This window comes from Elephas maximus, chromosome 11, assembly GCF_024166365.1.
Source record: "Elephas maximus indicus isolate mEleMax1 chromosome 11, mEleMax1 primary haplotype, whole genome shotgun sequence".
Lineage (NCBI taxonomy): Eukaryota > Metazoa > Chordata > Mammalia > Proboscidea > Elephantidae > Elephas > Elephas maximus.
Window position 1 is genome coordinate 70587232 of NC_064829.1, and position 12261 is coordinate 70599492.

Below are 12261 nucleotides of genomic sequence, written 5' to 3' on the forward strand. Positions count from 1 at the left end.
ACAAATGGTGTTGCCAACTGTTTGAACAGGTAGTCTGAAGGAACTTGCTTTCTTTGGTGGCACCTTAATCCACTGTTCAAAAGGCCTGATATGGTTGTACAAAATTATTGAACTTTACATATATTACAAAGCTGCCTCTTTTTACCCCTTAGTTCTAGTTGTACTTTCTAAAGTAAATACAAGTCTTTTATTTATTTGTCTTATTTTTCAGGCAAATGATATTAACAGGTTGTGTGGCATTTGCACGTCATGTTGGACCCACACGTGTAGAAGCCGAGCTTTTACCACAGTGTTGGGAGCAGGTAATTAACCGTATTATAAATGTTTTTTAAAAGGGAATTTGAGTCATGATGATTTTTCAGATTTATTTCTCTTGCATTTAATTTAAAATTAGATGATTAAGCATATAAATCATACATTAAATAATATTCTTTTAAATGACATTAGTATGTATGTGGGATATAAATTAAGCTACTCTCTCTGTAACCCAGCACTGTAGTATCATAGTGATCAAGAATGCTCTGGGATGCTTTGCCTTAGCCATTCATTCAACAAATACTTAAGAAGCACTAGTTCCAGTGCCAGGTACTGTTGTAGACACTAGAGATACAACAGTGAATGAAAGACAGACATTCTAGTGAGGAGATAAGAGTAAACAAGTAAGTAATATGATGTCTCACAGTAAGAGATGTATAAACCATGAAGAAAAATAAAGCAGGGTAAGAGAGAGTGCTATTTTAGAAAGGGTAGTTGGAGAAAGGACTCTCTGAGGAGGTGATAATTGGGCAGAGACCTGAATGAATGAGGTACAGCAAACACAAAAGCCCTGAGGTGTAAGTGTATTCAAAGAAGAGCAGAAAGATACGTGTGTGTATGAGTAGGTAAATAAAAATATGTCTTGTGTATATTATAAATAGATATAGCATATAATGTGTAAACTTTGATGCAGAAAGTTTTTGTATTTATAATTGAACTCATAGTTTTACTACCAATACTTTTGATTTTGTATTGAAATTTGATATTTTAAGTCCTTTGAAGAACTCAGAATCATTAGTCTTCTAGGCTTGATGTTTCAGTCATTAAGCAACTTATTTCTCCACCTCGCAAAGATGAGTTTGCCACTTAGGGAGAAAATTTCCTGGCCTTATTTTGAATAGCACAGTCATGTATTCCTAATGAAAATTTTTGGCTCTGGAATTTTGCAAAAATTATATAGTCTTTTAGAGTTTATTCCCCATTTGGGCATTTGTATTTTCATTAAAATATATTGGAGTCATGTCTAGATTTGGTGTATAAAGGGAACATCATATATAGTCCTAACTGCCTTTGAAAACCCTTAACGTCATCTGTAAATTACAGTGTAATTTAGAGTAAAAATAAACTTGGCTACAACAGATACAACTTTGACTTTGCAACTCTACATGATTATTCCTTGTATATTTAATTTTTATAATATTTCTTTCTCATTTTCTTTTTTTTATTATTATTTTACTGAGATAAACCATCACCACAATTAATTTTTGAACATTTCATCACCCTAGAAAGAAGCCCCAAGCCCTCCAACTTAGTTTTTTTTTTTTTTTCCCCAAGATTGTTTTGGCTATTCTCTGTCCCTGGAATTTCCATACGAATTTTAGAACCAGCTTGTCAGTTTCTGCAATGAAGCCAGCTGGGATTTTTATAAGGATTGCATTGAATCTGTAGATCATTTTGGGGCGTATTCCATTTTAACAATAGTAAGCCTTCCAATCCACAATTTTAGGATGTCTTTACATTGTCTTTAACGTCTCTCAACAGTTTTCAGAGTATAAGCACTAATTTCTTCTTAAGTATTTTATTCTTTTTGAAGCTATTATAAATATAATTTTTTTCTTAATTTGATTTTCAGTTTGTTCATTGCTGATATATATACAGTTGATTTTTCCATGTACATTTAATTTTGCGACTCACTGAGCTAGACTAAGAAAGGCAAAATGAAAGTTTATATCCAGCATACTTTGATATTCAAACCATCTACCTATGAGGTAACTATTTCTGGATTAAATTTAATTCAGAGATGTCCTTTATAAACATCTCTACCACCACCTTTTTTGTAACCGAATAAACATGGATATTGGGGATCTGTCTAGCCACCTACCTCCAGTTTGTTGCCCAGTAGATTACTATATAATTTCTTTTCTTAATTTTAGGCATCCAATACATTAATGAATTATGTCACCTTTTCATATGGGAATATGAGAACAAGTGTACTTCTTTTCCAGTCAAAGAAAGATTTATATTCTAAGAAGACATATGGGAACAAAACCCAGTATGTGTCATTTTTTGTTATTTTTGTTATAGTTCAGTGCAGTCATCACAATAGCAAAAATTCATCATTTTTCATGTACTAACAAAGGAATGGGTTGAAGTTGGCTTACTTTATTATTATTATTATGAGTTTGACATCACTTTAATCAATGTATCTTTTCAGAATGAAAGGCAAAAGTGTCAAACTCTTACCATCTTGCATTCTTTAAACTCTCTAATCTGCATTGAATAAAAGGTTGTCTTTGAGAAATAATATATGCTTTAAAGAAATATAATTAGCATCAATTTTATTTTCAAATGCAACTGGGAAAAGATTAAGCCACAAAGAATCTCTGTATACGGAGGTGATTTCCTGTGAAACTATTAAAGCTTTTAAGCTATGAAATCGTTTACTTGCATGGGCCACTCCCAAGGGCTTACCTAATTTTGTATTCATAATTTCATATTATTTTTCTTAAAAGACCCCACCAATTGTATAACTTCAGGTCCCATAAAACTTGTGTCTTCTTCCTTCATGGTTTGTTTTGTGGGACAGAAGACATAATTTGGTCTTATTTATTAATTCCTTTAAAAGTAATGCATGTTTAAGATAGAAAATAACAAACATGAACAAAAAATAAACTTTCTTTAAAGAAAAATTAATTTCCAATTAATTTTCACTTAATCTCTCAAGAAACTTAGTATGCTGTCGCTTAAGCATGTATGCATTGTGTGTATCTAGGCATAAATGGGTTTAGGCATAAATAGTCAAATACCATGTTTGTATTTACAATGGAATAGAGGAATCGTTTAATGAAAAATATGATAAATTGTTTTTAATAAGTTAAGGAAATATTATAGTACAAGGTAGAAGGAGACAGATAGTTTTGGAAAATCACTTTGTTTTACTCATGAGATAAAGCCATGGTGAAAGATAATATAATAAAATTAAAAATAAAACACCTGACTTTTCCAAGACAACAAGGATTTTAATCTCTTTTATTAAACCACATGAGTGGTTAGAGAACTTGGCAATTTGTTTCACATGTAGCAAGTGGCTTGCAGTACAAGAATTTCAAATGAATACAGCACTTCAAGACTCAAGAAGCTGTATTAAGTATCTCTGTCCAACTTGTGAATCTGGTTTTCAGTATTGTCTAGCTGGAATAGTGTCGACCAATGTTTTTTCTTAGATAAGTTACATTTGCATTAAACACTTGGCAGCGTTTTGTTTTGTTTAGATGAACATCTACATGGCATTCTTTATTATATTTTTCATGTAAGACATACCAAAAGCTTCTTACTAAATTAAAAAGTATATAATCTATTTAGATCAGCAGCCTCTTTTTCATAGTGGTAAGATGCCCTTAAAAGACTTCGCAAGTGAAATTTAAAAAAATGATTTTATTAGATTCCGAGATAATTTACATCATTAAAAAAAAGAATGAATTGTATATTTGCTTGAGTTATATAAATAATTCTTGGCAATGCATTGTTTGAGTAATTCTCAAAAGTAAACAGTATTTGTGTTAATATAGTGATTGCCTCTGTTAAAGTATAACTGTTTTGGTTTAAAAACCACCAAATGAGATATAATTGTATCCTTTTGAATTTTTCAAATTAAGGCATTTTTTTTTTCAAACTGGGCTCAAATGCTAATACATCAAAATAGTAGTGTGTTGATCAACCAATAAAATTTAGTGTGTATTAAATATAGCCCTGTGAATGTCTCCATTTCCTCTTAACAAACCCACTGTCATGTAGCATAAGCATTACCTGCTGATTTTTTTTTAAATTGTGCTTTAGATGAAAGTTTATAGCTCAAGTTAATTTCTCATACAAAAAGTTATACAGCTATTTATATGTGACATTAGTCACAATCCCTGCAATGTGACAGCGCACTCCCCTTTTCACCCCAGGTTTCTTGTGTTCATTCACCCAGTTCCTGTCCCTTCCTGCCTTCTCATCCTATCTCCAGATAGGAGCTGCCCATTTGGTCTTGTGTATCTGACTGAACTAAGAAGCACCCTCCTCACGAGTATTATTTTTTGTCTGAAGAGTGGGCTTCAGGAATGACTTTAGTTCTGGGTTAACAGAGTGTCCGGGAGTCATAGTTTTGGGGGTTCCTCCAGTCTCTGTCAGACCATTAAGCCTGGTTTTTTTTTTTTACATGAATTTGAGTTCTGCTCCACACTTTTCTCTGGCTCCATCAGGGACTTCTGTTGTGTTCCTGTCAGAGTGGTCGTTGTGGTATCCGGGTACCATCTAGCTCTTCTGGCCTCCGGCTGATGGAGTCTCTGGTTTATGTGGACCTTTTGTCTCTTGGCCTAATATTTTCCTTGTGTCTTTGATGGTCTTCGTTCTCCTTTGCTCCAAGTGGGTTGGGATCAGCTGATGCATCTTAGATGGCTGCTTGCTAGCTTTTAAGACCCCAGACGCCCCTCATCAAAAGCGGGATGCAGAACATTTTCTTAATTAACTTTGTTATGCCAGTTGGAAGTCAGCTTACTTTAAAAATCCTATCACTAGTCAAGGGCTGTGGTTAATCACTGACTAATTTACTGCTTAATCCGTTAGGTAAAAAAAGGGACCTAGTGAGTCATTCCTGGCACATTAAAAAAAAAAAAAAAAAAATTTTTTTTTTATCTGTACTATCTAGAAGCTAGGTTTTCCAAACCAAAAAATATAGTAATATTGCTAGGGTAGAGTCCTAACTTTCTCCTGACACCCTAAGGAAAGCCTTATTTTAGGCAAGCCCATAATCTCTAGACACCTTGCCAAATTTTCATCTTTGTTTTTCCTTTTTTCTTCAACAGATGACTCTATGACCTTGTTTTTAGGCTCTCTGTGACTCCCTTATTCCTGATCTAGGAATAGCCACACAGGGATTCCCAGAAGTGGAAAAGGAAGAGACTTCATCGCATTTTTAACAGGATTTATGGTGAAAAGCATTTGTTTTAGAAGATACTATTTTTTAGGTTGTTTATACTTGGTTTCTTTGCTTTTTACTCTAGATTAATCACAAGTACCCAGAAAGACGACTACTGGTGGCTGAATCGTGTGGAGCGTTAGCACCTTACCTTCCTGTAAGGATTGTCTTTTTTTCCTTAAAAACTTTTTTTTTTTTTAATAATAGAGAAAGCTTTTTAAAAATGTCTTGTACGTTTTAATCCAAATTCTTCTAGGCCATGCTGCCCTAATAAAGGAAAAAGATGAGCCAAAAAGAAAAGGGCTCAAATTACAGAAGATAGGACCCTTGGTGCAATATGGCATTGCACACAGATAGGTACATTACCATTGATTTTGCATGAGTATAAATATGTTAAACTGTAACAGCAGTTCTCAAAGTGTGTATCTCCAGATTCTGGGAGGGTGTCTGAAATCCTTTCAAGGGAGTCCATGAGGTAAAAACTGTTTTCATAATAATATTAAGACATGTTTGTCTCTTTTCCCCGCATTGACATTTGCACTGTTGGTACAAAAGCAATGATGGGCAAAACTGCTGTTGCATTAACACAAACCAAGGTAATGACACCCAACCGTACTAACAGTATTATGTTCTTCACTGCCATGCTCCTGTAAGAAAAGAAAAGGCCAGTGTCACTTAAAAATGAGCTTGATGTACCAGTAAAATTATCAATTTCATTATAACTTGACCCTTGAATGTGCATCTTTTTAATATCCTGTGTAACAAAATGGAAAATACTCCTATAAAGCCCTTTTGCTTCACACTGAAGTATGATAGTTGTCTCCAGGAAAAGCACTTATGCAGTCATTTAAATCATGAGCTGAACTAGCCACTTTTTTTTTTTTTTAATGTGATACCAATTTTACTTGGAAGAACAACTAGAAACAAGCTATAGTTATTAAGACTTGGTTATTTGGCAGACATTTTCATGAAAATGAATGAAATGAGCCTGTCACTTCAATGAAATTAAGTAGATAATATTTGTTGCCAATGATAAAATTGAAGCTGCTAAGTGAGAACTAAAATTTTAGAAAACTCGTTTCTGCCACCATAAGCTTGACAGCTTCTAACTATGGAACACTTTTCTAATGAGATCAGTCATGGTACTAATGAATGTGATTTATTTATTTATTTTTGTATTCTTTAATGAAGTGCATCAATATGGAGGAAGATGTGCATAACTCTGGTCCAGTATTTTCCAAATGACCAATACGTGATGTTCAAAATCATGCTTGAATAAAATAAGATATTCAAAGTGTAAGATAGACCAGTGGAATTTAATGTATCAGAGTTTGAAAAGTTCATTATCAGTGCACTATATCATGGTTTCAAATTCTACATTGCAAGTAACCTTCAAGAAACTACCGCTGGCCCGGTTTTGGTGTAGAAACAAAGTAAAATATCCAGTCTGATTGGAAAAGGTTCTTAAAATATTCCTCCCTTTTCCAACTACATGTTTTGTATGAGGCCAGATTTTCATTAAATACTTCAGCCAGAGCAATATATCACAACAAATTGAATCCGTAGCAGATAAGAGAATTCACCTGTCTTTTTTTTTCTAAGTCAGACATTGAAAGGATTTGCAAAAAAAAAAAATCATTCTCACTTTGTTTTTTGAAAAATAGTTGTTTTTCATAAAAATGTTGTGTTAACATTTAATGAGTTTATTGTTATTTTTAAATGAATTGGTAAATGTTTTTTAATTTGTCAGGTTTTAATTTCTAGTATGCTAAATGTCAACAGATATTACCCACCCTAATAAAAGCTGTTTGAGCTACTCAATAATTTTTAAAAGAATAAAGGAGTCCTGACACCAACAAGTTTAAGAACCACTGGACTGTTATTCCCTTTTATCCACCCAAACCTACTGCCATCGAATTGATTCCGACGCATAACGACCCTAGGGGGTTTCCAAGACTGTTAAGCCTTATGGAAGCAGACTGCCACATCTTTCTCCTGCAGAGAACCACCAACTTTTGGTTAGCAGCAAACTGCTTTAACCACTGCTCTACTATGGCTCCTGTTCTCCCCTTATAAAAAAAAAAAAAAAAAAAAAACCTGTTGCCATCGACTCAATTTCGACTCACAGTGACCCTATAGGACAAAGTAGAACTGCCCCATAGAGTTTGAAGGAACTCTTGGTGGATTCTAACTACCGACCTTTTGGTTAGAAGCCATAGCTCTTAACCACTGTCTGACCAGGTTTTAGAACCAGGGCTTAGGAAGAGTGAAGGGAATGACATGGCATTACAGTTATTTTAACTTAAATAACCTTAGTTTAAAGCAGAGCTTGGCAACCTATAGCCTGCAGGCCACATCTAGCCCACTGTCTGTTTTTGTAAATAAAGTTTTATTGGAACACAGCCATTCCTGTTTGCTTATATATTTTGTATGCTTGCTTTTTCACTCCAATGGCGGTGTAGTTTTAGCAGAGACCTTATAACTCCTAAAGCTGAGAATATAATATATACTTCCCCTTTAATGATAGACTTTTGCAAGACCAATGACTTCTTGGTTGCAAATACCTTCTCTCAGCAACATAAACGGTGACTATACCCGTGGACATCGCCAGATGGAACACACAGGAATCAGATTGACTACATTTGTGGAAAGAGACGATGGAAAAGCTCGATATCATCAGTCAGAACAAGGCCAGGGGCCAACTGTGGAACAGACCATCAATTGCTCCTATGCAAGTTCAAGCTGAAACAGAAGAAAATCAGAGCAAGTCCACGAGAGCCAAAATATGAACTTGAGTATATCCCACCTGAATTTAGAGACCATCTCAAGAATAGATTTGACATATTGAACACTAGTGACCAAAGACCAGACAAGTTGTGGAAGGACATTATCCATGAAGAAAGCAAGAGGTCATTGAAAAGACAGGAAAGAAAGAAAAAACCAAGATGGATGTCAGAGGAGACTCTGAAACTTGCTCACAAACATCGAGCAGCTAATGCAAAAGCAAGAATTGATGAAGTAAAAGAACTGAACAGAAGATTTCAAAGGGCGGCTCGAGAAGACAAAGTATTATAATGACATGTGCAAAGAGCTGGAGATAGAAAACCAAAACGGAAGAACACACTCGGCATTTCTTAAGCTGAAAGAACTGAAGAAAAAATTCAAGCCTTGAGTTGCAATACCGAAGGATTCTATGGGGAAAATATTAAAGGATGCAGGAAGCATCAAAAGAAGATGGAAGTAATGCACAGAGTCATTATACCAAAAAGAATTAGTTTATATTCAACCATTTCAAGAGGTAGCATTTGATTGGAACCGATGGTACTGAAGGAAGCAGTCCAGGCTGCTCTGAAGGCATTAGCAAAAAACAAGGCTCCAGGAATTGACGGAATATCAATTGAGATGTTTCAACAAACAGATGCAGTGCTGGAGGTGCTCACTTGTCTATGCCAAGAAATATGGAAGACAGCTTCCTGGCCAACTGACTGGAAGAGATCCATGTTTATGCCTATTCCCAAGAAGGGTGATCCACAAGAACGCAGAAGTTATCAAACAATACCATTAATATCACACGCAAGCAAAATTTTGCTGAAGATCATTCAAAAACGGCTGCAGCAGTATGTTGACAGGGAACTGCCAGAAATTCAGGCCGGTTTCAGAAGAGGACATGGAACCAGGGATATCATTGCTGATGTCAGATGGATCCTGGCTAAAAGCAGAGAATACCAGAAGGATGTTTACCTGTGTTTTATTGACTATGCAAAGGCATTCAACTGTGTGGATCATAACAAATTATGGATAACACTGTGAAGAATGGGAATTCCAGAACACTTAATTGTGCTAACAAGGAAACTTTACATAGATCAAGAGGCAGTTGTTCAGACAGAACAAGGGGATACTGATTGGTTTAAAGTCAGGAAAGGTATGCGCCAGGGTTGTATCCTTTCACCATACCTATTCAGTCTGTATGCGGAGCAAATCATCCAAGAAGCTGGACTATATGAAGAAGAACGGGGTATCAGGATTGTGGGAAGACTCATTAACAACCTGCAGTATGCAGATGACACAACCTTGCTTACTTACTTACTTGCACTTACTGATGAAGATCAAAGACCACAGCCTTCAGTGTGGATTTTACCTCAACATAAAGAAAACAAAAATCTTCACAACTGGACCAATGAGCAACATCATGATAAACAGAGAAGAGATTGAAGTTGCCACAGATTTAATTTTACTTGGATCCACAATCAACACCCATGGAAGCAGCAGTCAAGAAATCAAACAATGAATTGCGTTGGGTACATCTGCTGCAAAGGACCTCTTTAAAGTGTTGAAAAGCAAAGATATCACCTTGAAGACTAAGATGCGCCTGACCCAAGCCATGGTATTTTCATTCTCATCATATGCATGTGAAAGCTGGACAATGAATAAGGAAGACCGAAGAAGAATTGATGCCTTTGAATTGTGATGTTGAAGAAGAATATCAAATATATCATGGACTGCCAAAAGAATGGACAAATCTGTCTTGGAAGAAGTACAGCCAGAATGCTCCTTAGAAGCAAGGATGGCGAGACTGCATCTTACATACTTCAGACATGTTGTCAGGAGGGATCAGTCCCTGGAGAAAGACATCATGCTTGGCAAAGTACAGGGTCAGCAGAAAAGAGGAAGACCCTCAATGAGGTGGACTGACACAGTGGCTGCAACAATGAATTCAAGCATAACAACAATTGTAAGGATGGTGCAGGACTGGGCAGTGTTTTGTTCTGTTGCGCATAGAGTCTCTATGAGTCAGAAGTGACTTGAAAGCACCTAACAACAGCAACATCCCTTTAATAGCCCTTTACAAAGTTTGCTGACCCCTGCCATAAAAGGTTGTTTTATATTGTTCTTAAAAGAAAATGTATAAAAAGCTGCATTTACTATTAACTTCATGTTTTTTAGTGAAGAATAAGAAATCAGTAGAAAAATGATTATCTTGTTCAAAAGTAAGAAATGGGTTTTTTATATGAGAAAATGTAAACAACAAAAGAATAGTGCATAGTCCCACCTCCTAGTAATAATATTTTTTAATATTGTTAAGAATAAATATTTGTATGTTACAGAAAAGAATAAAATGAAAATCAAAGACTTCCCTTCCCTACCCATGGTCCCTAGTTACTCTCTCCAAGGGTATCTGCTGTTAATAATTTTAATTAATCTTTCCAGAAAACAAAAATTTAGTTATATATCAGCTTGTATTTCCATAGTCTTTGAAAAAAATTTTACCCCAAATTAATTATACTATATACATTGTTCTATATCCCAGTACCAGTGTCTGAAAGTAAGCACTATTAGCAGGTTCTTGTGTGGGCATTTGTATTTTTAAAAATTTTTCACACTATTAATCTCTCTGCATCTTGCTTCTTTCTATATTTTTTATTTTGACAGTGATCAATTGACCCCAGGCAGGATTCTTGTTGTTGGGAGGTGCTGCCCAGTCAATTCTGACTGATAGCAATCATATAGGACAAAGTAGACCTGCCCCATGGGGTTTGCAAGGAGCGGCGGGTGGATTTGAACTGCTAACCTTTTGGTTAGCAGCCAAGCTCTTAATCAGTATGCCACCAGGGCTCCCCAAGCAAGATAGCATAGATTATACTTCTATCAAAAATGTACTGGAGTGCTTACTTTTCCATATCTTCACCAGAAACTAGGCATGATGAAATGATCTTATAAGAGAAAATAGATACCTTATCCTTGTGATAAATTTTACATATGTATGAGTTGGAATTGACTTGATGGCGAAGGGATGTTAGTTTAAACATCCTATTATTTGTTCTAAGACACTAGTGAGCATCACTCTCAAAGAATAAGTGAACTGTTGCACATTGCTCCTGGAATACTGAACAGTATTAATAATAGGCTTCATGTTTCCTTGCTGGATCTCTACTTGCCTTGTACCCCCGTAACTGATAGTGGTAAAATCTCTGAACTTCAACATTACCTCAGTGTGGTTTAAATGGAACATGGCCTACTGGCTGTTCTGGTGGGGTCCCTGTGGCCATTAGGACTAGTTATCACAGTTGACTTCAGTCCAGATCCATGTGAAGCAGATAACCAGCTGATGCTGCTTTACCTCTGTCATATTGCATGTGCTGATACCTAACAAGAAGACCTTTAAGGATATTTTGGGGAATTTGTTTCAGGGCATTTTTTAGCCTAAAGGATAAATAAATAAGGCTCTACCAAAAGATATATTTACCAACCTAAGTGTGTCTACAGCTTGCTAAAATTACATGTATTTTTGTTTCTAAAAAGTCAGAACAAAAACTAGGCTTTTTAAAAGTGTCTATCGAGCTGTGCTGTGCATACCAAATTATGCTGAAAATTTATGTAAATGATTTTATCTCCTTTGTTATTTTTATTTTATTCTGTTCTAACCAGTATGTATTAAAAGGACCTAAACAATCTTAGATTTAAAGAATTTTATAAATCAAATTGTAATAGTACTACAAACTGGATATTGGGGAATACATTTGTGTATTGATAACTTTATTCTAATCTCAGCTGTTAATTAGGCTACAACATTCTTTAGCACAACTGTGGGGGAAAAACTGTGTGAAATTAAGGCACAGCAGTAGGAAAGTACTTTTAAAGTTTACTTTCATATTTTATTATCCTGTTTGAATTTTTTCTGTCACTTCTTCAAAAAATAGGAACTCTGTATTTTGTTTTCTCAGTCCTACCCTGAGGTAAATGTTACTCTGCTAAATGATTCCAAAGTGATTTTTTAATCTCTCCTCTTGTTACATCAAAACACTCCTCTCTGAGTTCAACAGGTGGTAATAGAAGAGTTATAGTTCATTTGCAGCAGACTGATATCCTTACTGTTTTGCCAGAAGTGCCTGTTGCTAGTATGTACTCCAAGGGTTTGAATGATTTGTACATGTTTAGTAAAAACGTAAAAATAGGCTAGGAGAGTAATACCAAATTCAGGGTTCTTGTTGTTGCTAAGTGCTGTTGAGTCGGTTCCAAGTCATAGTGACCCTATAGGACAGAGTAGT

The 12261-nt window shown here is 35.3% G+C and overlaps 1 protein-coding gene across 5 annotated transcripts in view; it reads left to right on the forward strand.

The window, feature by feature from the left end:
- RELCH (RAB11 binding and LisH domain, coiled-coil and HEAT repeat containing) overlaps positions 1-12261 on the forward strand; it is a 145220-nt gene that overhangs the window by 80450 nt on the left and 52509 nt on the right. For all 5 annotated transcript variants that reach the window (XM_049902141.1, XM_049902142.1, XM_049902143.1 and 2 more), the window contains exons 12-13: positions 212-302; positions 5301-5372. In XM_049902141.1, the coding sequence (XP_049758098.1) occupies positions 212-302; positions 5301-5372 (163 nt within the window). The remainder of the gene's footprint in view (positions 1-211; positions 303-5300; positions 5373-12261) is intronic.